The 27,498-nt window shown below is 51.3% G+C and overlaps 9 protein-coding genes across 9 annotated transcripts, besides 1 other annotated feature; 2 read left to right on the top strand and 7 right to left on the bottom strand.

The window, feature by feature from the left end:
• Positions 1–27,498: part of a sequence feature (contig 1.80 1848..335440(-1)) that runs on past both edges of the window.
• On the bottom strand, positions 710–4,835 carry ANIA_04721 (putative RNA helicase-like splicing factor (HRH1); the record flags this gene model as incomplete). Its single annotated transcript, XM_657233.2, has 1 exon — positions 710–4,835. The coding sequence occupies one exon, from the start codon at positions 4,833–4,835 to the stop codon at positions 1,110–1,112; it is 3,726 nt and encodes a 1,241-aa protein (XP_662325.1). The 3' UTR covers positions 710–1,109.
• On the bottom strand, positions 5,186–6,601 carry ANIA_04722 (uncharacterized protein). The gene has a single exon (XM_657234.2). It carries the CDS (start codon positions 6,349–6,351, stop codon positions 5,332–5,334), a length of 1,020 nt encoding a protein of 339 aa, XP_662326.1. The 5' UTR covers positions 6,352–6,601; the 3' UTR covers positions 5,186–5,331.
• ANIA_04723 (ATP-dependent RNA helicase SUV3) lies at positions 11,028–13,624 on the bottom strand (the record flags this gene model as incomplete). The annotated part of the gene is made up of 3 exons (XM_050611650.1): positions 11,028–12,273; positions 12,324–13,394; positions 13,443–13,624. 3 exons carry the CDS (start codon positions 13,622–13,624, stop codon positions 11,028–11,030), a joined length of 2,499 nt encoding a protein of 832 aa, XP_050467656.1.
• ANIA_04724 (Sec1 family protein) lies at positions 14,027–16,586 on the top strand (the record flags this gene model as incomplete). Its single annotated transcript, XM_050611649.1, has 7 exons — positions 14,027–14,202; positions 14,275–14,312; positions 14,383–14,470; positions 14,530–14,676; positions 14,729–14,931; positions 14,983–15,449; positions 15,497–16,586. Exons 1-7 carry the CDS (start codon positions 14,172–14,174, stop codon positions 16,584–16,586), a joined length of 2,064 nt encoding a protein of 687 aa, XP_050467655.1. The 5' UTR covers positions 14,027–14,171.
• On the bottom strand, positions 16,808–17,554 carry ANIA_04725 (putative G-patch domain protein; the record flags this gene model as incomplete). Its single annotated transcript, XM_657237.1, has 1 exon — positions 16,808–17,554. The coding sequence occupies one exon, from the start codon at positions 17,552–17,554 to the stop codon at positions 16,808–16,810; it is 747 nt and encodes a 248-aa protein (XP_662329.1).
• ANIA_04726 (putative oxidoreductase) lies at positions 17,705–19,127 on the top strand (the record flags this gene model as incomplete). Its single annotated transcript, XM_657238.1, has 2 exons — positions 17,705–17,881; positions 17,943–19,127. The coding sequence occupies 2 exons, from the start codon at positions 17,705–17,707 to the stop codon at positions 19,125–19,127; spliced, it is 1,362 nt and encodes a 453-aa protein (XP_662330.1).
• ANIA_04727 (bifunctional UDP-glucose 4-epimerase/aldose 1-epimerase ugeA) lies at positions 19,241–20,701 on the bottom strand. The gene is made up of 4 exons (XM_050611648.1): positions 20,633–20,701; positions 20,348–20,582; positions 19,829–20,285; positions 19,241–19,773 (listed from the first exon to the last, which is right to left on the bottom strand). Exons 1-4 carry the CDS (start codon positions 20,659–20,661, stop codon positions 19,379–19,381), a joined length of 1,116 nt encoding a protein of 371 aa, XP_050467654.1. The 5' UTR covers positions 20,662–20,701; the 3' UTR covers positions 19,241–19,378.
• ANIA_04728 (uncharacterized protein) lies at positions 21,550–24,433 on the bottom strand (the record flags this gene model as incomplete). Its single annotated transcript, XM_657240.1, has 4 exons — positions 21,550–21,591; positions 21,654–22,329; positions 22,428–23,828; positions 23,883–24,433. 4 exons carry the CDS (start codon positions 24,431–24,433, stop codon positions 21,550–21,552), a joined length of 2,670 nt encoding a protein of 889 aa, XP_662332.1.
• ANIA_04729 (DUF1479 domain-containing protein) lies at positions 24,659–26,135 on the bottom strand (the record flags this gene model as incomplete). Its single annotated transcript, XM_657241.1, has 2 exons — positions 24,659–25,822; positions 25,869–26,135. The coding sequence occupies 2 exons, from the start codon at positions 26,133–26,135 to the stop codon at positions 24,659–24,661; spliced, it is 1,431 nt and encodes a 476-aa protein (XP_662333.1).

Below are 27,498 nucleotides of genomic sequence, written 5' to 3'. Positions count from 1 at the left end.
GGTTTCCTATTCAACTGCCGCATTCATGACTCGCGCCTAGAGCTCGCTGGTGCAAGCTCGGCCAAGATATGCTCTGGAATATAGCTCTAGAGATAACTCTGGAGATAGCTCTGGGTATGGCTTCAATAGACCTACAATTACAGCAGTCGACGTCTGAGCCGAATTCCGACTTGGCGACTTCTAAGACTTGATGCTAACCTTCGTCAGCATCAGGTCTTTTGGCTTCGGTCAGGATCAGCTGGCTAGAGCCTGGACGATTTGCAACGCAGCGCCTGCAGCTGGGCAACCGGACAAACGTCCGACGTTTTTTCCCGCATAAGGAATCTTAACGAGAGCCCGCGGCTTAGGTTCGCCTGATTAGGAATGCCGACGCTACGGCGCACTGCCCTATAGTTTGCACCTGTCAGAGGCGGAACATCCGACCAGTGCGGAGGCGGAGAGCTTACCCGACATCGCTATCGTGTCGTATCGCAGGATTCGTGACAAGCCTGTTTAAGTAAAAGAATTGAGAAGTCGATTCGACTCGATAATTCGATGAAAGAGCCGAGTCGAAACTCTAGCGTCGATGGCGCGACGCCCGCCGCCGCCGCCGTTCGCCGCCGTCCCACGTGGCTGAGAGACTGATTCTGTGCTCTGAAGACTGACGGCTTGACAGTCGAGATTCGTCTGCTGGGGTCTTTTATCAGAATTAGCCGTGGCCGTCAGGCTCTTATCAGTGCCTGTAGACCCTTTATTTGCATAGCGAGACACTAGAGCTGGTGCAGTGACGGGTGGACTCGATAATCAGAGATACGGAAATCGTTATCGCCGACAGATCGGCTGGATGCCGATGTCGTGATGTCGGTATTTTATCTATCGCCGATGGAAGAGTGTTACCCGGCTGGATCTACTTCTGAATGCCGAGATATTGCAGGTGCCAGGTATCACGGGGTAGTAAGGATTGCACCCCGTACATTGTAAAGTTTGTAATTTCCGTAAATAGATCATGCAGAAGAAATAACTTTATAATACAACCTCCAAAATATATTCTAACTGGGTATACATGACATAGAACAACACAGTAGAGTGAGATGATAGAAAAACACTTATAATCCAGAAGACTAGAACATCTAGCCCCAAGTCCCACCGCCACCACCCCTGCCCTGCCTTCTCTGTGCCGACAAGCGCCAATCATCCTCGCCAGCAAAGCGATTATGCAGCGGCTGGATCCTCTCTGCCTTCTTCCTCTTGGACAGGCGATCCGTTGGCGCGACCTTGAAGAAGGTTGGCGCCGCCTCAACAAGCCACTTTGGCTCGATCCCCGTCGTGCAGTGCATGTACTCCTTCGTCGTCAGCACAAGCGTGTGGTATATGACGTGCTCAGCAGGCTTGCCGAACATTGCAGAAGAAGGATGCATGTACACAGGAGTTCCCTCGACAAGCGTCTTATACCCTTCCTGCGGGTCCTTGCGTGCTGAATTGCGGAAAAACCCTGTGCAAAGAGCCTGTCGCACCTTGGTAGTGTTGCGCCCGCATGAGACGATTTTGTGGTGATAGCGCTGCATGATGCCAAGGAGTTGCTGGCGGACGTCCTGCGCGCGGCGAATCTGGCGTGCTTGGATGAAATTTTCGTAGCACCAGGCGTTGCTAAAGCCGGATCTTTTCCAGGCGTTGTAAACGTTGAGTAACGTTAGATGATCGCCGTGGGGGTCGTGAAATTTGGCCTTCTTTTGATCTGCTTGTTGCTGTTTTTCCTTGGGACGGTAGAAGACGGATTGGATGGAGAGCATGGCGACGATGGAGAGCATTTCCTCAGAGCAGCCCATGTCGACGGAAGCAATCAAGACCTTAGCTAGGGCTGGCTCCATGGGAAAGTCGGCCATTTTGCGGCCTAGACGTGTTAAAAGACCTTCGTCATCTAGTGCGGATAGTGCGTAAAGCTCTTCTAAAGCTGTGAGCATGGTGTTTGTCGGCGGAGGATCCATAAAGTCGAAGTGGAGCAGGTCGTTGATGCCCATTGCTTTCAGCATGAGGATGGTATGCGACAGGTTTTGGCGTTGAATGTCGGGAATAGTGGTAGGGAGCATCTCGGATTGGTATGCGGCTTCGGTGTAGAGGCGGAAGCATTTTCCAGGACCAGTTCGGCCTGCTCGGCCGGCACGCTGTTTGGCTTGCGCCTGGGAGATTGGTGTTACGACTAGTGAGTCCATCCCCAGCTTTGGGTCGTAGGCTTTTTGCTTAACGAAACCCGGGTCAATGACGTAGTAGATGTTGTCGATTGTGATGGAGGTTTCTGCGATGTTTGTGGCAATGACAACCTTCCGGCCGCCGGGGGGTGCAGGGTCGAATATGCGACTTTGCATTTCGCTGGGTAGCGCTGAGTAGACTGGGAGGATCACCAACTCTGGGACGCTTGGACCGAGAGCTTTCATCCGCTCATATAAAATCTCGCACGCTGTGTCAATTTCCTCTTGTCCGGTCAAGAACAGCAGCATATCGCCAGGAGGCTCAGTCAAGTGAATCTGCATGACGGTGATGAGAGCTGCATCTAGGTAGTCTGATTCAGGTTCTTTCGAGTACATGATCTCCACAGGGAATGTCCGACCAGGGATAGAGAAGATGGGACAGCCGTAGAAGTACTCAGAGAACTTATCAGCGTCTAGCGTGGCGGACGTAACAATGAGCCTCAAGTCTGGTCTCCGCTTGAGTGTAGTCTTCAGCAGCCCAAAGAGGACATCAGTCGCGATGGTTCGCTCGTGAGCTTCGTCAAGCATAATCACAGAATACTTTTTCAAGTCTGGGTCTAGCAAAACTTCTCTCTGGAGCATTCCATCCGTCATGTACTTGATCTTCGTCTCTGGGCTAGTACAATCCTCAAAACGGATTGTATACCCAACCTCTGCACCAAGCTTGCAGCCGACTTCCTCAGCCACACGCTTAGCAACCGACATCGCAGCAACACGGCGAGGTTGGGTACATCCGATAATTCCCTTATTGGCCCAGCCTGCCTCAGCCAAATACTGAGTCACTTGCGTTGTCTTCCCTGACCCGGTATCGCCGACAACAATCAGTAGCTGATTTTCCGCTACGGCCTCCAGCAGCTGCTGGCGGAATTTGTAGACCGGCAGACTTTCTCTCTGTTGCTTGATTGACATATTCGTCCGCTTTCCGAATGACGGGGTTTTGCCCATCGTGACCCTCTTCCACTCCGGAACCGCTTCGTCAGTCCCCGTTTGCTGAGTAGAACGGAGGTCGGCCGCAAATTTTCGCTCACTAGCCATAGGATCCTGCCACTGCGCGTTGAGATCCACCCCAGCTGCCTGTTCGGCTGCCTTGTCCTGGGCCTCCTGTTGCCTGAGCTCTCTTCGTTCCTTGGCTAGATTTGTACCTGCCATTGCGGAGCGGTTCATGGATCCATCTGGAGCCTTGACAACTCGGATAGGAGACAGCTCCAGAGACATCTTGGTCTGACCCGCCAGGAAAGCAGGTTCTTCGTCTCTAACTTCGATATCAATGTCTTCCTCTTCTTCAAATGTGCCCTCTCCGGTCAAGGTAGCATGATATTCTTCGTCAATATCTGGGTAATCAGCTGCGGAAACGGCCCCGGACGCAATTAACTGCTTGATCTCCCAGCGCTCTGGGGATGTTAGACGCTTTCGGTTCTTCATAGATCGGCCGTCGGATTCCTCAATAACAGGCACATCCGCACTGAGGTTGCCGTATCTATCATCTGATGGCATGCCATCTAGTCGCTCCATATTCGCTCCCGATGCAAGGCGCTTTTGCGGGACTAGATCCTGCCCAGTCTCCTGGTCTACCTCTTTCATGGATAGGCCAATGCGTGAGCCTTGTATACTGATCACTTTGACCTTCACTGGCTGACCGCGAGATACCAAGTCTGAGGGATGATTCACACGCGTACCCTCCTGCATCGCAGATACATGCACCAGCCCGTCAACCTTTCCCCTAACGCCCACCAGGTTCACAAACGCGCCGAAGTCTTTCACACCCGTAACTCGCCCGTCGTAGATTTTATACAAAACAGGCGAGTCATCGAGCTCAACAGGCGGAGGTTTGCGAAAGTAATCTTCGTCGGCTCGTCTCCTCCTCCGGCGTTCACTCCGTCCATCGCGGTATTCATCGTCATTTGAGGACCGGCCACCAGTCGACCGGCCGAACTCATCCACTGGATCCTCATCCCTCTTATTATAAGCCGGACTCCGCGATCTCGATCTCGACCTCGAACGATACCGATCCCTCCGTCGGCGCCGGCTATAATCATCGTACTCTGGACTCCGACTACGACTCCGCTTCCTCTTCGATACTGGCCGTGACTCTGTTATTGTAGTCGTTTTCGCCCTCGCCTTCCCTGCCAACCCCTCCAGCATCGCGAATGTATCATCCATCGCACTATCCTTCGCATCGTGCTCATCAACTCCCAATCCGTTCTTATTCCCAACCTCCATATACTCCTCCTCCGCCCATCCCGGCTCCTGGTCCGGAACCGCCAAGCCCTTGAAGACACGCGCCTTCTTCTCCAAGGCATTTAACGCATCCATATCATCGCTTGCCCCATTTTCAACGTGTTCATCACCCCTGTCTTTCTTATTTTTGTTTTTATATCTCGGATGCATCGTAAGCACTAATCGATCCACGCTTTCCATTAAACTCATCGGGAATAGGTCACCTCCCATCGCCTCTAGCGCGCTCTTGAATTCGGCAAACGAAGAACATTTTAAATGTTGCTCTATGATGTACTCGGCGAGAACTTTATCGCTTACTCCCAGGTGATTTTGAAGCTCGTTTGTTATGCGCGATATGAGGGAGAGGTGTTCGAGTGATTGAAGGTCATCCATTTTGCTGTGATGTTAGGAGTGACACAGGCGGAAAGGAGAATCAGATCGATGAGTCCGTGTATAGTAGTGTCTGTGTAGTAGCTCCGAGGGTGACACACAACCCTCAAATTGTTTGAGATAGTTCACAAAAATGAAACCGAAGGAAGGTTGGAAGCTGCCGCGGAAAATCGTTGTGGCGTAGTTGGCTCACCGCGCCACTCAGTACTGAAGGTCGGTCCTTTGACGGGATAGATAAGATAAGTGGACAGTTTCAGCCACAGCCGATGAACTATATAATACTGTGGCTGTGTCAGAGACCACGAATGACTACTTTTGTCACTCAGCTGTTGGAATCTTGATTATAGGCTATCTAAAAGAAAGTAATTAAGTTCAAACGAGCCTGGGAAGGCTCTATACTAGACTAGCTACTAAACATAGCACATTACATAAATTAATGATAAACCATGAACGTAACTTAACCCTAATGTCATTATTTCCCCCAATTATTATCAATTCATCAGAAAGCAAGAACAATTGCAGCAATGGCCATCACACCAGCGAGAGGGGAGCCAAAACGGTCCACACTAGCGGCACCAGTAAAGACCGGAGCAGCTGGGGTTGTGCCAGTTGAAGTAGGCTGCTCAGGTGATGTTCCGGTGGGAATCGAAGTGGTTGTCTCATCAGGAGGAATCGTGACAGATGTAGATGTGGTCCAGGAGCTGGTACTCGGGGGAGCCGGGGCCGGAGTTTCCTCCGGAGGAGTTTCGGTCTCTGGGGGAGGCGTCTCCGTTTCCGTCTCACATGGGGTAGTCTCAGGTGGAGGAGTTTCGGTCGAAGGAGGAGGAGTCTCTGTTTCCGTCTCACATGGAGTGGTCTCTGGAGGGGGTGTTTCTGTGGAAGGAGGAGGCGTCTCTGTCTCGCATGGAGTGGTCTCTGGAGGAGGAGTTTCGGTCTCTGGTGGAGGCGTCTCTGTTTCCGTCTCACATGGAGTGGTCTCTGGAGGGGGTGTTTCTGTGGAAGGAGGAGGCGTCTCTGTCTCGCATGGAGTTGTCTCTGGGGGAGGAGTCTCAGTTGAAGGAGGAGGCGTCTCTGTCTCGCATGGAGTAGTCTCAGGTGGAGGAGTTTCGGTCGAAGGAGGAGTCTCCGTTTCAGTCTCACATGGAGTGGTCTCTGGAGGAGGAGTCTCAGTTGAAGGAGGAGGCGTCTCTGTCTCGCATGGAGTGGTCTCTGGAGGAGGAGTCTCAGTTGAAGGAGGAGGTGTCTCTGTCTCGCATGGAGTGGTCTCTGGCGGAGGAGACTCCGTTGAAGGAGTCTCCGTTTCAGTCTCACATGGAGTGGTCTCTGGAGGAGGCGTCTTCAGTTTCCGTCTCGCATGGAGTGGTCTCTGGCGGAGGAGTTTCCGTCTCTGTCTCACAGGGAGTGGTTGTGGGAGGCTCCCAGTCGTGATCATCATCGTCATCATCGTCATGACCGCCATGACCGCCGTGACCGCCGTGACCACCGTGACCACCTCCACCGTGGCCCCAGTCCCAGTCATGGTCACCGCCAAAGGACCCAGATAACTCTACACCACGCTGAACTAGGGCGGGAGCAGGTGCCGCAAGGACACCGCTCATGACACCCAGGGTGGTGGCCAGGAGCAAAGGGTTGACCCTCATTGCGGAACAGGTATGAACGAGAGACTGTCAAGAGCGTGCGGATATTATAGTTTGAGGAAGATAAAGAAAGAGCAATATCAAGAACAAGCACTACTAGTGCAGCAATGAAACACCGGAGAAACGACCGTGAGTTGCAGAGGCTCTTGTGGAGAGAAGCTCGCTCGAAGAGAAAACATCCTAGAAGCGATGGCAAGCCATGTCCTTCTTATCCTTTGACCCTGCCCCGGCATGGGTAGGGAAGACAATGCCGATGCGTCATTTCGGTTAACTGCAATCATGCCGTCAATGCCTTGTCATCATTAACGGTAAGTTCGCTCTCAACATAATGGCAGCCTTTGTTGGTAGTCTAGGTCTTCCCCGTCGTGACTAGGCACGCAACTTCAACATCGAGTGGACCCTGAAAGAAACAATAACTGGACAATCAAAGCCCTAGTGCGGAGCTAGAGTCCGACAGTGCATTGGGGGCTGGGTCTGATAGATCAAGTTCCAGCCATTGTCCGGTTCGGGCTCGTTATGTGGATAAGGGAGCATTCAAGGACCCTGGACAACGGTGGCATTGGCGGGGGGCGCGCGAGGATGGCCTGACTGCGATAAGACGGCACCATGGTTCTCCCAGCCACTTGGATTTAAATATCGTGGCCGAATCGAAGCATCGGCTGGTCCGAAGCACAACAGCAGCCGCCTCCCGTACATGTACATACGATAGATATGCTCACGACGATCATGGGCGATCAGTTGGAGCAGACGGTGAAGGCCTGAAGACGTATCGTCACATTAGGCTGATAATGTTGTGCCACCTGCTCGACATCGCATTCGTCAATGGCACCCTGGCTGAACGGAGCTGTCAAAATAGATTAAAACAAAGACACATTTGCGAACGTCGGGTGGCAGAACTTTGGCTGAAATGAGACTAGCAGAACTCTGAGAGATGGAGTTGATCCCTGTCCTTGAAGACTGGATGGGTGGACGGATGAATGAAGGAAACCGGAAATTACTGTTGAGGCCAGAGAGGAAAGGCGGGGTTGGCACCTGCGCCTGGGCACCTGGGCAGCGTAGCCAAGTCGACTGAGACATTTCCATCCTCGCTGCCAAATCAACGGCTTCTATCAACGACAAGACGCCTTCTAGAGTCTTTGGATGAGGTCACTAAACCCGAGTCTCACCTATTATTATCGACGGAGAGGTTGGGATGCTCCTCCAGACGGGCCCAACCTGCATTAGCGCATGCGCTACTGTACATCCCCCGGCTGGAGTATACAGATCGTGACGTCTGCATTGGAGTCTCGACCAGTCCAGCATTGCGCAGAGTAGACGCGACGTTGGCATCTTCCCTGTCACGATGCCTTTCGGAAGCCTAGTTCACTGCGAACTAACTGTGTAGATAGACGGAGTCGTGTACCCGACTTCCACTCCAACATTGTCCAGATAACTATGTCTACCAGTCATAGTTCTAATCCCTCTTTTCAGTATTCTCCCCAGTTTTATCAGAATCAGCGGCAGCATAATCCTGACGGCGGCCAACTGCATACCATCCATTGGCCCATTGGCTCATTCACCCGCTCGACAACTCGACCGTCTTTGGCCGTATCCATCCATTTGATATAGAGTAAGCCACGTTGTCATGTTATCCGGGGATTGACATGTAATGTAAAATGCCCAATTCGTGTCATCCTATAATCGATGTGATGGACTCAATCATCTTTAAGCCCGGATTTGGTAGGGTGTGGGACGTATATCTTCAGATATGCAGAACAATAGATCGATGACACAGCGTAGGCTTTGTTATGTGACCATTGGGCTGGATATTGCTACCATCGTGCCCACGCTGCTGTAGAAATTGCATAACTCACGCGAGTACCGTCATTAGAGGCCTGGCGGTCAGTTACAGAACCAGACCGAGCGTGACCTTCCGACTGCAAAGAACTTCGGTTCCACTGAGCATTTTGGGCTCAGGGGCTCTAACCTGGCTGTTAAATTGCTTTTAGTACCGAGCCTTAGCTGAATTAAGGATATGCCGTGGTAGAATCGGGTCTAACAAGAGCTAGAGTGGCCGTCAGTTAAGGAGCAAGGTAGTCAAATGCGGTCCTCCGCCAATTTGGAAAACCCTTTTGCTTGCCACGTGCATAAACGAGATATCCTTTATGACTATGTTTTCAGTGGCGGCCTTTCTGACTCAGGCGAATTGCCCATGTTTCGTCTAGTAATAATGCAAACCAAGTCAAGGGGCCTGCATCTCCTTCATCTACGGTGAGGTTCCCGGTTTAGATGGTCGGTAGCATCAGAGTATGTAGAAAATGACAGAAAACCTTCATCGTCATCATGTACATGATCCTCAAAGTACTGGTCATAAACCTACTGATTTTGGCTCCCCTCTGTGCTCGTAATAAGAAGCTGGGAGCTGGTCATGGTTGGGACTAGGGAGTGTCGACAGAATGGGATAGTGTGGGATGCTAGGACCAATAAAACATGCCAAGTAGTAGCATGATCTTTTTTGTGAAAGTATTAAGGAAATAGTATTAATCTCACATTCCGGATATCCATAAACTTTCCCTCCACAGCGGAAGTCTTCTATGTTTTGCAAACACGTAGCAGCCAAGTTATCTAGTAGAAAACCACGGGCAAAGGTATGAGAACTAGGACAGAACTAGAACAGAACTAGAGCAGAAGTTCTGACTTGGAGACGGAGGTTTATTATTTTGTATGGCTTCTTTTAGCGCGCTCTTAATCAATTATAGAGAAGTTATCTAAACAATGGAGGTTCAAATACGGTGCTTTCTTTGTCAGTGCCAATGCTTCGAGAATGGCATGTAGGGAATTCGGCTTGATTGGAAAACGAAGGGATTGTCAGATAAGAGTACTTGTCAATTCAGAGGACGCTCAAGTGTCTGAAACAAGAATATCAAGGGACAGGCATTGGCTTTTTTCTTTCTTTTCTTTTCTTTTCTTTTTTTTTTTTTTTGCGACAGAACAAGTACTGTAGTCGCATTGTTAAGAAGCACAGACTAGTTATATGGCTTTGATCCTGACGTAATCAATACTGTCAGATTGAGACATAATCCGTTGTCTCTCAATTGGCAAGCGTGAGTGTCGTGAGGCTAGGGATGTTGAATCTCGCCCGAGATAGCGAGCACAGTGGCCTACAGGGACGGGACGTTTGGCAATCTCGTCACAGCAGCACCCGATCAAGTACATATTAAGGTAGACAGACAGAAATGTACAAAAGGGGCAAAAGTCATTAAACATTACAGGGGGAGCAGTAATACCATGATGTCCACCCTGGTCATATTGGGTTGCATTAGTCGCAGAGTTCACGGTTAAGCAATTGCACTGAGATTTTCCGTATTCTGCGTTAGGCTGATCTGATTCTAAATCGCATGCTCTGATGTACTGTTTGAAATTGACATCTATCATATTTTCCACTAGATTAGACCCTTCTTAAGGCAGTTTAGGTATAATTATGACAATCTTGGAAACCCACTTGTGATTTAATCAGGCTTGCAGGTCCCCAGTACACGCTAATGAAAGGCCCTTGCACTAGGAAGGTCCCCACATCCGCCCAGGTTCCTTATCACGTGCATGTCATCCACCATCGAACTTCCCACTCAGCCAAGAAGGGCTAACCCTCCTTGGAAAGCTAAGTTTTGACTAATATACTTGTTGTCATCCGCCGATGTACACTGCTCACTGAACTACTTAAGAATGACGGAGTTCTGGCCCTGACCCTTGTTTCTTTGTCCGGATCACTAATCAACTGAAAGCATTAGTCATTATTTTTGCACACGGGGAATCGACCCGTGGTGTTGACCCGAAGTGTTGGCACCTCGGGTTATTGCGCTGGTATCCATGTTTCCGCCACTCTAGATTACGAGACAACGAACTGAACAACTGGGATGCGCATGAAGCTTATGCATTGCACAGCGGAATGCAGCTGGCCAGGTGGCCCGCCAACCAATCTAAAGAATAGAAGAGTGCCATTCGGCCGGGACTACAGAGTGCAAATTAATGGCTGACCGACGATGGAAGAGCTAACCTTCTCTACCAGGCCAGGATGACCCTCCCTGGCGATTCGGTAGGTAATGCAGTGCAGGATCCGGATTCTAACTTGTGTGGCTGGGCTGCCAACTCACGTCATTACTGATGATGTTTCACATTGCGGTTCAAGACGCTTCGATAACCATTCTCTTTTAGGTCAATGTGCGACGAACAGTGGTATCAAGGTTCAGGTATAAGTCTGCGAGTCCTAAACTTCTTCTTGGCTGGGGAGGGATTGACTTTTGCTGTGGCGTCTGTATCTTTAGATACTTGAATGGCTCGAGCCATAATACTTCGTAGGCCGCTGGCAGGTAAAAACTTGCACGATACTTAGAAAGCTGGCAAGCTGGCGGGTTTTTTCGGCGACCCTAATAATGGATATCTAATCCAGGAGAAATCTATAATACATGTTGTACAGGTGACATATCCAAGAATAATATACAGTGAGTCAGCTCTGAAACCAAAGTCCTGGTTTTGGAGTTAACCATCTTGTTGTACAAGTCTATTGTCTAACGGCGCAAAGTCAGTTGTTGGCAGCTTTCCGCGCTGGCTCGTCCTCATTGCGAACCGTTGGATCATATTCAGCAGACTCTTTCCTTTCAGGCGTGGCGTCACCCGATGTAGGCTCTTCCTCTAACGCATCACGAGCCGGTGGATCATGCTCAGCTGATCCTTCGCTATTTAGTGTGGTGTCACTTGTTTCTTGCTGTTGGTCTTGATAGTCATTGTTGGCGGGGTTGTCTGTCTCAGCGGCGTCCTTGCTCTCGCGCGTCCCGCCATTCAGTGTTGACTCGGCCTCGAAATCGTTTTCGTCAGTGGTGATATCTGTCTCAGCGGCGTCCTCGTTGTCGGATGCGTTCATGGTATCGGGGGAGTATTGTTCCTCTGATTCTGACAGGTCAAGGTCTGCGTCTCCATTGGCTTTCAAGAACTCCTGCTGTAGACGGAGCTGCTTCTGCATTGCGATCTGGCGATGCAGAGAAGCGTTCTTCCGGAGCTTCTTGTTGGCAGAGAATTCTGTCAATGCTCTGACCATTCTTTCTTCCACGAGTTCTTTCACGTGCACAGCCAGAGTGCGGTCTGTAAAGATGCCTCCGAACCGATAACTGAGCCAAGTGTAGAGAATAACAGATCGGTGCAGGCCTTCAAGCTTATGCATATACTCCTTGTTTCCAGATACAGGTTCTTCGAGGATTTCGAGATTGACTTCCTCAATATCCAAGAGCCGGCCGTTCGTGTGTTCGAGAACGCAGCGCTCGAATGCCATCGCTACTCTGCGTCCGAGCTCTTCTCGTGGGTTCATGGGCGCGGCCATAAAGGTTAGCTGGTCCACAAAATGCAGGCCAGGTACGGCATCAATGATCTCCGCATTTTCCAGGTTTGGGCTGGGGTCGCACATGAAGAACAAGTTATTGATTCTGGCAATCTCCGTTAACCGCTTGACCATGTACGCGAGTGATGCGTTGCTAGGAAAATAGGCTGCGAATTTCTCATAAACAGAGTCGGGAGGATTAATGCCTGCTGCACTAATTGGTGGTGGCTCAGTGTTCAGCGCTTCTTGGATGTAAGGAAGGTCGACTTCTTCAAGTGAGGTAACGTAACCGACATTGTCATTGTCATTGTCCTGCTGATGGTCTTTTCCGTGCTGCGCTGCTGAGCGATAGCGGCCAGCGCGTCCACCGATTTGTTTAATCTCGGGGACGGTGAGTCTTTTAAGTCCTGAAGGGAGAGTCTTCACAACAGTCTCAAAAATGATCCGTCGGCAGCTCCTACAAATTGTTAGATTATACGCCGATTCCACTAGATAGACGAAACTCACAGATTCAGACCCATGCCAATGGCATCGCTGGCAACCAAGAAGTCATAATCATTATTGGGGTCATTGAACAGGCTTGCCTGCTGGGTGCGGATTTCAGCGGGCAATCCGCCGTAGATAATAGCAGCCCGTCGGCCTGTTTTCCTTTCGATATCGGCTTTCAATGCGTGGATCCCAACTCGGGAGAATGAGACGATGCAGTCCCCTTTTTGGAGACTTGTCAAATCTCCTTTCAAACTCTTGTTCATAGCCTTCAAGGGGTTCAGCCGTTCATAGCGATGGATCACAAGCTTGTCTCCAGCAAGAGCTGCAAGCTGTCGAATCAAGGGCACCACTCTGGTCTCTCCACAAAGGTGAAGCTCTGTAGCCTTGGCACCTAACAGTGCACGAGTCCATGCCCAGCCGCGCCTCGGATCGGCTATCATTTGGATCTCGTCGATCACACCTACTTCGTATGTTTGCCCTAGATTGACCATCTCCACTGTATTGCTCACGACTACCGCTTTTTCGCCCTCGGATAATCTCACTTCATCGCCTGTAACAAGACTAACTGGAATTCCACTTGATTTGAATCGATGATAGACTTCCTGAGCAAGGAGCCTCAAAGGTCCTGCATAGAAACCGCTTTTTGATGACTCCAGCCGTTTTAGGGCGTGGTATGTCTTTCCTGAGTTTGTTGGTCCGACGTGTAAATGGATTGTCCGCTGAATGGCCCGCGCTTGAGGGTACCACTCGGCGGGATACCGCAGGTCCGCGATCTTCTGCTGCTGTTCCAAGTAGGGCTCCGAATACCGTGCATCCAGATCGTGCGCATACAAAAGATTCTCCAGTTCACGTCTCAGCCCTCCAAGGCCGTCTTTAAGATAAGCCTTTGTCATTGCGCGCTTCGCGTTGAGCAAAGAGCCATGTTTAGTGTTTTCACGCTTTTCAGAAACCTGACAGGCGTTTAGAACATAGCGCTCGAAACGTTTCCACAGCTCGTCACTTGTCTCTGAATTCAACAAATCAGATTCTTTCATTTCTCGGAGTATACTTGTGACGAGTTGCGGGAAATTATTGACGAGCCTGTGATGTCTCCATAGTGTCGAGGGCGTGGCGCTCCTGGGATCGAATTTTCCCTACACGTGGGCAGCATCAGCATATGGCCGTATAGAGATAATCATGCACTCATACTCCTGTTTCTTTTGCTTGTTTGGCAAGCTTCTTCGTTTGTTTCTTGTATATGTTGGCTCTCTCAAACGCAGGAGTTGTGGTGAAGGTGCGCCGCAGAGGGCGCAAAGTTCGAAAGGCCCCAGACAGTGCATGACTGCCTCGGCTGGACCATGGCTGCATTACTCTAGGATCGCTTAGGGAAAAGAGGGAAAAACCGGCTCGATCAATGAAGTTGTTTTGTTGAGGGCGCAGCACAGGGCCGACTTGATCGGAGGCGCTCTGTGCATTCGAAGCTTCTCATAGAGGGTAGTAACCGATGGAGAACGGAAAAGGTACGCCTTTGTAAAATCTAGTCCCCGCGAAAAGACCCGAAGGCATTGGACGAGTTGATGAGAAGCCGGGTGATGATTGTGCAAGAAAGTAGTTGAGGCGCAAGATCAAAAAAGTCGCCTCCAGCTCCCGGAAACTGCAGATCGCAGCCGCCGCCAACCGTGGTGGGGATCTCCGTACTCTCTGGAGCCATGCTACGTTTCATAAACAGCTCCTTTTCTTCACAACACTCTGTTCAGTAACTACCACGCACCCTCTGCGCCAGTGTAACTGCTTTCATCACTCCACCTGAGATTCTGCTGCCTCTTCTGTTCTGCTTGAATCAAGGCGCTTCGAGGAAACCCTTCTGAGGGCTGCCGGCCGGCCACCATGAGCTCACTACTTAACATCCAACGGGAAAGTGAGTCGTACAGCGAATTGGTTCATTATGATATCCTTTACCTCACAGCTGCTAATTGGATCTGGTTTCTAGTCATCCTGAACACTATCCGCTCTGCCGGAGGCGACAATGTGCGATCGCGACCCCCGCCTTTCCCCTCCTGATCTGACTTCGCGGCCGAACTGACGTGCCCGTGTACAGTGGAAAGTCCTGGTGTTAGATGAAGGCAGTCGCAGCCTGATAGACAATGTCGTCAAAGAAGATGATATCCTTAACCTTAATGTCACCCGTAAGTGCAACCTCGTGGTTCGCACCGACAGCTCATTGTCTGATCCGCTCCGCCGCCAGATATTGAACAGATCGAGCACCGACGGAACACCAACCAGTCGATGGATGCCCTTTATATCCTCTCCGCCCTTCCGCACATCGTAGATTGCGTACTGGCTGATCTGGAGAGGAAGAGATACAGAAAGTCATATCTGGTGTGGACATCATGTTGGTCAACTCTTACCTTTCCGATTATGCCCCGTTCTTACACGCTTGATAGTTCTTAATCCGGGGCTGCGCGCTAGATTTGATCGGTCACAGATGGTTCAGGAGCAAGTCGCGGCTTTCCAAACCATCAGTATCGACTACTATCCGAGGGAATCGCGCCTTGTCACGTTTCGAGACCCATGGAGTTTTCCGGTTTTGTTCCATCCGGGCTGTAACCATCTTATTCGCGAGCATTTGACAACATTGGCGCACAAGGTAGGCCAGCTTCTTATCGTCGTTATTTGCCACTGCTAACAGACGCCGCAGGCCGTATCTTTGTGCGCCACATTGGGAGAATATCCTGTGGTCAGATACTATCGGCCGAGGACACCTACTCACGAGGCCAGTGTCCTGTGTTCGCACTTGGCACGATTTATTCAAGAGGAACTAGACCAATTCGCGCAGTTCAACCGAGATTTCCCGCCTCCTTCTCCAAGACCCCGGGGTGTGCTCTTGGTCGTAGATCGATCGATGGATCTGTTCGCGCCTTTGATCCATGAGTTCACGTATCAGTCCATGGTTCACGACTTGCTGCCCATAAAGGAAGGGGACAAAATTACGTATAAGATGGTTGTCAACAAAGGCACCACGAATGAAGAGGTGAAGGAGATGGAGCTCAACGATCACGATAGAATCTGGGTAGAATACAGGCATATGCATATGAAGGACGTGCTAGGTAAATTGGGTGAAGACTTCGCCAGGTTCCGAGCCGCTAACCCACAGTTTGCGGAAGAGTATGCACCCCCCTACGATCTTGAATCATTTTACTAACTCGCCCCAGTAACCAAAAGGCTGACGTGGGCATTATTAAAGACATGCTGGCTGGCCTTCGAGAATTCCAAGAAGGCAGAGACGCGTATACCCTTCATCTAAACATGGCGGAAGAATGCATGAAGTTCTTCCAAGATCATAAACTTATTGAGGTTAGCTCTGTAGAGCAGTGCCTCGCAACCGGCCTTGACGAGAATTATAAAAAGGCCAAGGGGCTGGCATCACAGCTCGTACAGTTACTTGATGATGACACTATCATCCATACTGACAGGCTCAGACTCTTACTGTTCTATATCATATACCGCAACGGACTTCTCCCTGGCGACATCAGGAAACTCATGGCACATGCCCAACTTCCACCTCAGGACGGAAATGTCATTTCTAATCTCGGATTGCTCGGGGCCAGAGTTGACAAACCATTGAAGGATGACAAACCGCCCGAACAGCCACTTTTCAATAGGAAACCGCCTGTGGTAGCCGATTCGGACGAAGGAATCCTCTCCCGTTACGAACTCAACGTCAAAATGATGCTAGAAGACGTTATTCGAGGAACGTTGGATCCGTCTATATTCCCTCACACACGTCCTCAGACTGATGCAGACGCTATGGCAACTCAGCAAGACACTCTTTCGCAAGCATCTCTCCGGAGTGCGAAACCGACCTGGGCACGGACACGCACGACCGGGGAGCAGCCACGGCAACGCATCATCGTTTTCATGGCAGGTGGTGCCACATACGGCGAATCCCGAGCATGCTATGAGATCTCTGAAACTTTCAAGAAGGACGTCTTTCTTGCTACATCCCATATGCTCACTCCGGGGCTGTTTCTCCGTCAAGTCAGCGACTTGAGCGCAGATAAGCGCCGTCTCGATATTCCCGCAGAGCGGCCAAAACCAACTGCGCCGGCCCATCTATTTGAGCGAGATCCCCCTCCTCCCCAGCCCGCGCCACAAAAGAAGCCAGCTCCTGCACCGGCGCCGGCACCTCCTACTGCGGCAATGGGAGCTATGTCTCTGGGGCCGAATCCTGCCAAACAATCTAGTATGGGGAAGCCAGTAAAGGAACAGAAAGAGAAGAAGAAGCACCGTTTCTTCAGATGATATCATTCATAGCTTCGGCGTCTCGGTTTACATTTTGCTTCATCGCGCTCCGTGATACCATTTAGGGTTGTTTAAGCAATAAGGCGCCATGATATTCAATTAAGTTTTTCTTGATCTTGAGCAAACTCTTTCGCCCTTTCAGCCCTCTAATTCTCAAATATAGTACATGGGTATCATAGAATATCATAATCATAATAAGAACGTCATAAAGTAAAAGGATATTAGCCGGTGCCAAGATACCTGAGCACGTCGTCATCTTGGTAAAACAACTCTCGTAGTCTCTCCCCCTTCTTCTTTACATCCAGATGCTCCTTCCTCACCTGCTTCGCATTCAACTTCTGAACCTTATCCTTAGACTTTCTCTGTCCAGACACCGAAGAGGGAAGAACGGCTCCCAATCCCACTGTGTCAGCCTTTAATTTCCCCTTCAACGGTTCCCGGATACCTTCTCCAGTAGCTCCTAGACCCAACCGGCTATCTGGATCCCAGCCGTAAGACTCGAGGTAACGAAGCCCGCGACGGGTACGGTCAAGGTGAGATGGTGGATGTGAATGCGTGAGACAGACTTGGTGCGCTAAAGAAGATTCGTGGGGTTTATCGGCAGCTATGGAGGAAGACAGTGGGAGATGGCATACTTCACACGTCTGGCTTGGGTTTGGCGGAGGCGCGGAGTGGCTGCGGCCGTCGGCAGTGTCTGCGGCGGGTTGAGTGGCAGTAGATAGAGAATCTGATGTCGGAGCTGTAGTTGTAGTGGAAGTGGAAGATGATGTTGCTGCCTGCTTTGGCATGACAATAGAGAGGTATGTATTCGCTATGCTAGCCCCGGTAGCAGCTGGTGTGGCGGGTGCGGAGTTGAGTGTCGAGAGCTCAGAGGAACGCACGAACGGCACACGCTTACGCGTGATACCTGCGCCAAAGACTCGCTGATCTTCAAGCGGGAGGAAGTAGTCTTCGTCCTCGTATGGCATGGCTGGCGTTGGTGAGGAGGGGGTTGAGGAAGGCGAGTCCGTGGTGGTCTATTTCAGGAAGTGGCGGGAGATCGGCCGCTATTTTGACGTTGTTGCAGAGCTTCCCTTCCGCACCCTCTTGACCCTCACACAGCCTGCCACCCGGTCGAGATGCCCATCCCAATTATCACCACGGGCATCGCGGAGGGCTTATCTGCCATTCCATATTCGTATACGGTCCTCAAAGTCACGCCATGGATCCTCCTCATTGCAGCCCTGAAGTATTACTTCGGCGGTGCCCGCAATGGCTCCGAGAGGCTGATGCACTCTAAGGTCGTGATGGTGACGGTATGCTACTGCTCATTCTATAGTAGCTCAAGCACTAAACTAACGTTACTAACTTGGTCAGGGAGGCACCTCGGGAATTGGAGCCACTGTCGTCTACGAACTCGCATCGCGCGGCGCCCAAGTTATCCTTCTTACGCAACACGCTCAATCGGATATATTTCTCATTGACTACATTGAAGATCTGAGAAAAGCCACAGGCAACCAGCTTATTTATGCAGAGCAGGTGGATCTCTCTTCTCTCCATTCTATACGGACCTTTGCGACGAAGTGGATTGACAATGTTCCTCCCCGCCGACTGGACATGCTAATCCTTTGCGCGAACACGGCAAACCCCACGGAAAAGATAACGGTGGATGGAATAGATGAGGAATGGCAGGTCAATTACCTTGCAAACTTCCATCTACTCAGCATCCTCAGCCCAGCGCTCCGAGTCCAGCCACCCCACCGGGATGTCCGCGTGATCATGACAACGTGTTCAAGTTACATCGGTGCGCCGAAACTCGACTTTTCGCAGCTCGACGTGAATACCATCCCGATCCACAAAAAAACGGCGGGTACAAAACCGCTACGCACTCAAGCATCAAGGAAGGCAGAGCCCAAACAAAAGCGCCAATCGCAAATTCAGAGGAAACACATCTATGGCCTTAGCAAGCTATCCCTCATGATTTTCGCGACGTCCTTCCAGAAACACCTGAACGCCTTTAAACGGCCTGATGGCCAACCCCCTTCCACTCGTGTGATCCTCGTCGACCCTGGTCTCACTCGGACCCCGGGCACCCGCCGCTGGCTCACTGGGGGCTCGCTTTGGGGTCTACTACTCTACCTTATTACCTGGCCCATCTGGTGGCTCGTCCTCAAGTCCCCGCAGCAGGGGGCGCAGAGTATCCTGTACGCAGCGATGGAGGCGAGGTTTGGTCGTGGGACCGGGGGGTGGATGCTGAAGGAATGCCGGGAAGTGGACTTCGCCAGGAAAGAGGTTACGGATGAAGCTGTGGGGAAGCAGTTGTGGGAAGCTAGTGAGCGGCAGATCGAAGAGAGAGAGAGAGAAGGGGCAGTGCTGCGAGCCTTGGAGAAGAAAGAAAACGAGCAAAAGGAGAACGTGAAGGTCCGTAGTCAGGGCTCAGTTCGGGTCAAGAAATCTGCATCGTCCGCATCGTCCGCATCGTCTGTATCCGCATCAAGCGGTGCTAAAGAGCAGAAGCCAGGGTCAAGAAGAAGTCGGAAGGGGAACGGCAACAGCAAGTAATGTATCATTAATGAACATAGATTACACACACATAATAAGGGCGTTGCAGTTGAAACCGGAAATCGTCTAGAGTCAATGTATACGAAGAGGGAAAACATAAAAGTAAAGAAATTCGTTTCTGTCAGTCTAAACTGAAAGCCAATGTCGCTATCCATGCGATGTTTATCTATGGTCCGTTTTTGACATAAGCTAACTCTCATGCAGTAGATTCCCCAAACATTCAATCCATTCAAGATTTCCATATTAGTTATTTATTTCTTGAGCTGTTCCAGCAGCTCAGCAGGGGGCTGTTGCCTGTATCCCTGGGGGTTGTTCTTGGTCCACAGCCACAGATCCTCACATGCCTGCTCGAGGGTGCGCTGTGCCTTCCAGCCCAGCTCGGTGTTGGCGCGGGTCGGGTTAGAAGTTAGGTTAAGGACGTCACCGGCACGGCGGGGCGCGACCTCGTAGGGCAAGTCGCGGCCAACAGCCTTTGAGAAGGCGCGGATCATCTCGTAGACAGTGCTGCCTCGGCCAGTGCCAAGGTTCCAGGCGCGCACGCCGGGGTTATTGGCGCGGAGGTAGTTCAGCGCCTTGAGGTGACCATCGGCGAGATCAAGAATGTGGATGTAGTCGCGAATGGCGGTACCGTCGTGAGAGGCGTAGTCTGCGTGTGATTAGTTGATTCATAGCTCAGTTTATTCATTCGCGAAGAAACCTACCGTCTCCGAAAACAAGAAGCTTCTCGCGCTTGCCCGTGGCAACCTGCGCAAGCAGCGGCAGCAGGTTGTACGGCACACCCTGCGGGTCCTCGCCCATGATACCGCTGGGGTGGGCACCAGCGGGGTTGAAGTAGCGCAGCAGCGCGCCGTTCCACTTAGCAGCCTCAGTTTCGTTACCGGCCTTCTTCGCGTTGTTGCGCTGGGCGTTGATAACGTCCGTGATGGCCAGCTCAATGGCGAACTTGGTGTTTCCGTAGGGGTTTGTCGGGCCGAGCGGGCAGTGCTCGGGGATGGGGATCATGTCGGGAAAGCGAGTGGCATCGCCGTAAACGGTGGCGGAGGAGGAGAAGACAATGTTCGTGACGTTGTGGCGGACCATTGAGCGCAAGAGGCAGATTGTGCCGTAAACATTGACGTGGTAGTAGTCGAGGGGCTTCTCGCCGGATTCACCGACGGCCTTGAGAGGGTACAACTAAGCATTGGCACCAAATAGCATTGCATATAGACGCAGCGACGTACCTTCAACGCCGCAAAGTGGATAACACTGTCGATGTCAGGGTGAGCTTCGAACACCTTGTCGAAGGCTGCTTCGTCAGTGACATCGAGCTGTGCGAACTCGGCCTTCTTGCCCGAGATCAACTCGATGCGGTTAAGGGCCTCGGCGGAGGAATTGTACAGGTTATCGGCGACCACAACCTTGTACCCGGCCTCGAGCAGGGCGAGGGTAGTGAAGGAGCCAATGTAGCCGGTTCCACTATGGAAGGGTCAATAATTATTGGTGTTGCTTTAAAATATGCAACGTACCCGGTGACAAGGACAGATCCAGAAGGCATGGTGAATGTGAATTGAATGCAGGAACGAAGGACCAGAGAGATAGTACTAGCAATCGAACAAAGACGGCGAGAATGGGGGATGGCGGGAGATTTAAGGGGAGCGAGGCGGCGATGGCGAGCTACGGAGTACAGATGCAGGAGGATAGTGGGGGGGGTGTAGCGGCCAGGCTAGCCTCGTGGAGGGGCAGACCACCTATCGATTTATCCGTCATTGCAGCCATTCTGAACTCTACAAGAACACCACCCTGGGCCAATTTCATCAATATTGGATCTTGATTCTCTCTTGTACCACTAAAAATACCACACCTGAGTCACATTCTCTTCGTTTCGAGGTCTCGATCCTCTCAAACGATAATTGCTCGGAGTTCTCGATCAGGTACCGTACGACCGCCATACCTCCGATCAGGGACTCAGGGCGACTATACTGATCGGCACCGCAAATAGAGACGCGTACGTAAGTTCTCCTCTACGTGCGCGACGATCCAATATCGGGTTGATCCAACCCTTATTTCTGGGACATTTTTTTTTCATTTCTCTTTTTCAAAAGGGATGCCGTGACGGAACGCTTTTACCCGGACTGAACAGCGCCCGTGTATGGTGGTGGTCGACTACGTATGCAGCCATGTCTCAGGGCCGTTTTAAGCCCGAATTGATATGGCGAGATCCATCCATGGCTCCATAGCGTCCCGAGTCCCGTCTGCCCGGCTGTGAAATGGGGCTTACCGCTTGGCTGGAATGAATCGAACAAATGATAATGGTAATAATAATACTCAAAAATTATACATCCATTATTTCTTGGCACACATCGATAGTACAGCGACATAAATCAACCCGCAGAAATGTTTATTATCTGCTTCTATTCCTTTTGGTGAATAAAAAATCTACCCGCTACCTCGCTTTCCAAAGAGTATCGTTCTTCTTCTTGCGGGCCTAAAGTAACAAAAGTTAGGACGTTTTCGGGAAATTACAAGGGGAAGTTGGAAGAGACATACCATAGGAGCCAACATCGAAACACCAATTGCCAGCGCAACAATTGTCAAAAGCAACTGCAGTTTCGAAAATCCCTTGCCCAGGATATCAAAAGCCTGAGACGGGGTCGCCCTCGTCGCGAAAATATCGTTTCCGAAACCAAATATCAGACTTGTACTCTCAAGGAGCGTGGGTGCGGACAGAACGGTGTTGATGCCTGCCACCTGACGCGCGTGAGAGAGGTACCACCGCCCATCGAAATCAAGAAAGGGCGCATATTTCATCAGGCCCTCTTCGGCTTCCGTAGGAGTAGGGTCTCGGCCGACTGGACGGCGGGGGTCGAGGACTGGACGTGGGATGCCGATTATAGCGTTCGACGCAGGAAGTGTGGCGAGGAGCTGGCGCGTTGTGATGCCCTGGCGGGTCTGGGTGACGGCCATGTAAGAGATTGGCTCTGCGATGATGAAGGACTGGGAGATGACGTGAGGTTGGGGCAGGTCGGCAATGGAGGAGTAGTTGGACGCGGATCCTAGAGGGCCACGGTCGTTTGGTATGGGCGATTCATACATTTCCGAAATGACAAGCTGGTAACCCTTGGGCTCAGAGGGATCGGTGCCCTCGGCGTAGAAGGAGTATGCGAACCAGTTCTCTGACATGGCAGATGCGATGGGCTGCGCAGTGTCCACTCCTTTGTGCGTGCTGGTATGGAGAATGCGGCCGGTGACCCCGTCGAGCAGGTAGAATGTGGCCGAATCTTCGCCCGCCGCACGGCGAGAGCTGCGTTCGGGGTTAGATACTTGTACAGAACGGATCGGTTGCCCAGGACCTTGCCGATGGAAGCAACTGGGTCGTGAGGTGGGCGGGCAGTGGCGCGGATGATCTTCTCGCCTGGCGCGGGCTGGAACGTCCAGACTGGGATGCGAGAGTCTTTCGAGCTCCATCCGAGTATTTTCCCATCTTCTTGCGTCACGGTGTACACGTCTGGAGATGTGTTGGCTTCAGATGAGGGCTTATCTGTGGCAGCGGAGGTGTGAGTGATATGCCCAGTAGTAACGTTTAGGGTAACAGAGCTGCCGTCAGCAGCTTGTACGGTCGCTAGTCCGGGCTGAGTCTGGATTGACTTGACATTCCAGGTGTCCGCTTCAGCAGCTTTGACGCTCCAGGCGACTTTGCCGTGGTTTCCACTGTCCAGAGCATAGACCCATCCGTTTTTCGTAGCAACGATGACAGGTTTGGAGACGCCAAAGCTGTCTAAGTTCGAAACCTCGTCAGCCAGGATGCTGGTGATAACACGTTTAGGGAGATCTTTTAGCCAGTTGGGAAGGTTCTCGAGATCCTTAAGGTGACGCTTCACACGGTGCGTGTACGCTTTGAGGAGGCTCTCGTGACCTTCAACTTCGAGTTGATGGGCCAAATCTTGCTGACTGTCGACATCCGCCCAGCTAGCGGCCAGCGCACCGGACAGCGCTTCAGGTCTAGTCCACCCAACCGCACCATTTTGGATCAATTGCCAGTCACCAGACTCCAATACTATGGCCGAACGAACAGCCACGGAGTCGCCTTTCATGGCTACCTCTGAAACCGCATGCACAGCACCATCTAAGGAAGGGTGCTGAGTCCACCTTCCGATGATGCCGTGAGAGACAGACGACACAACTGTAGTCTCAGAATCGGTGACCCGGATGAAATAAACATTGGCGTCCTTGGTGCCCGTAGAGAAGACAGACCATCCCTGCAAAAAAGGCAAACTGTACGCCTTGGAAACGGTCGAAGATGCCAAGTCAACGTGGTAGACTTCCGCCCATGAACCGGATGCCGTCTCGTACTGGACCAGGAAGTGGGGCAGCGCATTAAGGGCCTTTGGGGCGTGGATATAGATGGACCTGATATCTTCTCCGCTGGTGTTCTCAATATTAACCTGCGTCACTTGTTTTGTTCCGATGACATTAACCTTCAACGTCCTATGCGACTTATCTGCCCAGGCGATGACAGGAAACGCGGTGTTGGCGCCCACAAAGAGAACGGAGTCCGGTCCGGAAACATCGCTGTCGGAGTTGAGAATCTGCTGAGACGCTTGTCGACCGGTTAGAGGATCTAGCGAGGTGACGCGGATTTTGTAACCCTTCAGCAAAGCCGGTTGCAGGGAGACGTAAAAGACAGCAGTTGAGGAAGCGGACACTTGAAATGGCACATCACCACTGTCGACCAACATTATCAGTTAATTAGTCTTCGCTCATGGGTAGGCAACAAACCTTTCATCATGGTACTCCCACTTGACCTCACCAGTTGACCCATCCAATCGTCTAACCGAGCCTGAATGGCCTCCAGACAGTGCAATTGCGTCAGTGACCAACGGAGCAGAGCTGGCGTCTTCCAGCTCTAAGAGCTCAAGATCCACCACCGGCATACCCGGTGATGAGCTCTTCCATATCAGCTTTCCATCTAGAGCGCTCCACGCGGAAACGTAGTCCCCTAATGCGCTGACAACCGCGTTTTTTCCTCCAGAGGCACGTAACAAACCTTGGGCGTCACGGTCGGGCGTTACGGCGGGGCGAGAGAGGTTTTGCCTCCATAATAATGAACCGTCTTTCGGATTGACCGCTCCAAGAAGTGAATTTTCGGATAACGTGTACAGAAGAGCGGCATTTGAAGAGGAGGACGGTCGGTGGAAGAAGGTGGACTGAGATGAAGGAACACCTAGCAGCGCATGGTGGTAATCGATGTGACCGACCTCATCAGCGTAGATGGCGAATGCCGAGGGGACGCAAGAGGCGACCAAGAAAAGCGTCGCCTGCAGCCGCATTTTATGAGCTCGGTCGTGGAGGGGTCATTGGGTGTTGATGGTTGCGAGGGCGAGGAAGATAAAGGTAACGTAGTGGAGAACTTGGGGAACTCCGACGCCGAGCCCTGGGGCTTTGCTCATCTTCATCTACTAGATTTTCAGACTCCATCTGTCTACACGAACTTGACTTCTATAAATCAGGTTATACACAAAAAATAATTGGCCTCAATAAAGCTATTTACAAGATTAAGCGAAGCACGCCTTATTTGCCCTCTCAACAGCCTGTCTCTCTCCTTCAGTCATGTCGTCGGTGATATCCCACCGCTGCTGTCCCAAGCCCATGGCTCGCTGTCCCTCAGCACTAATCGAATTCCAGTCCAACGCTCCCTTGAATCCAAGTTCGCCTGGCCCGCCGGCCCCTGGGAAGTCCCATGGCGGGGAGTAAGCGAGCGCCGCTTTTCGCTGCTTGAGCAGGTAATCGACGTTCATATCGCACATTGGGGTTGCTGGGATATAGAGAACGCTCGAGTCACCCTTACCCCGATGCTCCTTGTCGACTGAGTGCAGAGAATCACAATGCCAGGCAACATAGTCACCAGGTTCTACCTCAGGGACGGACACCATCGTTGTCTCCAGCTCGAGATGCGGATGTGTAATAGGGTTGTACTCCTGGCACGCACCAGGCACCGACCCCGGGAAGGTAGCGTCCATCGCTGGCTGTAGTGTCTGACTGTCAAAGAATGGTCTGAGCATAGTGTACGCAGTACTGTGCACAAGCATGGGGCAGACATGTAGCGAGCCTTCGCCTGGGGCTGTCTTGGACATGGACAGCCAGCCCTGGAAAAATCTCAGCATAGAGCAGGCGCCCGCACCGTTGTACAAATCCATATTTGCGGCGATACGGTGCTTTGCGTCCCATGGGTCGTATTCTTCCCACTTGCCTTCCAGGATTTTGGCGTATACCCTGGAGTACTCGGGGTCCTCCCAACGCTCCAATGAGCCTCCATCAATGTGAGGTCCTAGAGTGAACTTGCTGTCGCCGGGCTGTCGGATACGCAATCTGTCAGCGTATGAAAGAGGGTACCGCGTCGAGATTCGTGTGTTGGGGTCTGTCGAATGCCATAGGCGCTGCAGGAAACGCTGTGTATCTAGCACGTTGGAGTGGGCTCGAGCTTCTGCTTGCGACGGCGTCCAATACAGCTCAAACACCGCCGGTGAGTCTGGGGGAAATGCCTTGACTTTATCCTGATTGGCTGCGACGTAATCCTCTATTCTCTCCTTCCAAGCCCGTGCTTCTTTCCGCGGCACCACATTTCTGATAACGACAGATCCGCGATGACGGATCTCCGCCAGGAGCGCCGGAGACACATCACCGGAAACAACGTCAGAGTAATCCACGATAGGGATGATCTAGCACCGTCAGTCTTAAGGTACTCATCTATGTTATCATACATACTCCGCTCTTTTTCGCCTTAATCTTGTCCACCTCCTCTTCCAGACTGGGCAAAAGCCTTTCCCAGCTCTTCTTCAAAGCATCCCCGTTTCTGCGAAATATTCGCTCCTTTAGATCTTTAAACCGCGGTGGCAACGGCTCCGGTTTATAGTCCGGCCTCAAGCTGGGAAAGACACTGGAGATATCACCCGCTGCCTTGGTAAGTTGGGCGGATGTTGATGTGGATGCCGCGCGGGCGGTTGACCTGGTGATAAGTTTTGGGACTGACATCTGTAGACCTCTGAAATGCGTTGGCAGTGTCTATAATACAATTCGTTCCTGAGATTGACTTGTCCCAACTTTATACCTTGGAGAATGGGGAGTAGATGGCGGGATCCCCAATGCAGTAAGCGGGCCGCCTTCCGTTTCTAGTACTCTAGCCGCCGTCGCCCACAGATACAGCGTCATTGGCATCGGCATCAGGATGCGGAGAATTCCAGACCATTCGTCGCGTCTGGCGGGTCAAGGCTATTGTCCCCAATTGTTTTTTTTTTTTTTTCTATCTTAATAGGGGTACCGTGCATTGGCCTTCTTCGATGTCGCACTAGATTTTTGAAGCTGTTCCAGACACCGAGTACACTCTGTACCGGTACTGAGTTCGATGCCAAACACCTTTTCACATCAGTGAACTTCTGCACTGACTATGCGAGGCAATCACGGAAGGTGAACCGGAAGGTGCTGCAAGATGTCCCTCTACAAGGTGACGTCGGCTCGTGCCAGGACGGTCCTTGACGTTACCTAAGATGTAAGTGCCAGTTCTGATCTCTTGTACAGCCACCAATTCGCTAGGAACAAAGCATATCACGGTATTTAATGACAACAACAATTTGAGAACCAGGACCTTCTGCTGGTATAATTCAGTGGAATGTTAAAGCATAACCTAAGTAAGACCCTACGAATAGGCCTTAGTCCGCATCTTCTGCAAATGCACCTTTCTGAACATTGACTCACACGTCTCGCTCAATTGCATCTCCATAATGCCTGTAGCTCATAGCCCATTGTCCTCTTGTGACTCTAAACCCAGCAATTACCCAATCTGATTCAGGATAAAATTGATCTTCACCGTACCTGACCCTATACTAGCTGTGCCGCCCCACGATTCAGTTGTCTGCTCCTGCTACATAGTTGACTGGGTGCGTGTACTTCAGGTTATAGCACAATTTGGGCACATCCAAGATCTAAACTGACTTTTAGATATGGACTAAGTGGTTGGAAGGTTCCAATGCACATATATTTTTTTACCTTTTTAGCGGGAGCACTGCGGTAGCAACAGACAAGATTGATAGACCAGATACCTGAACAACTGAGCTAGGGTAGGCAGGTTGTATACCTACAATGCCCAGAACATAAGAACCTGGGTCCATGCACAATCAATATAGTTCATTATTAACCTTGCTTCATATAGATTATCATAGCTGTTGTGCCTTTCACCATTTACAGCTGGTATGTACAAATAAGACCCTACGACGTTTGCCTGACCACAGGCGTAACTAGGTAGGAATGCCGATGCAATTCCTGCTGGAGTTAGATTTGGCGGAAGGATTAATGGATACAGGAAGTGGTAATCCTTCGTACTATTTCAGCATTGAATGGT

The sequence above is a fragment of the Aspergillus nidulans genome, chromosome III (genome assembly GCF_000011425.1).
Source record: "Aspergillus nidulans FGSC A4 chromosome III".
Lineage (NCBI taxonomy): Eukaryota > Fungi > Ascomycota > Eurotiomycetes > Eurotiales > Aspergillaceae > Aspergillus > Aspergillus nidulans.
The sequence above is the reverse complement of the archived record's forward strand: the minus strand, read 5'-3'. Positions and strand labels throughout refer to the sequence as shown.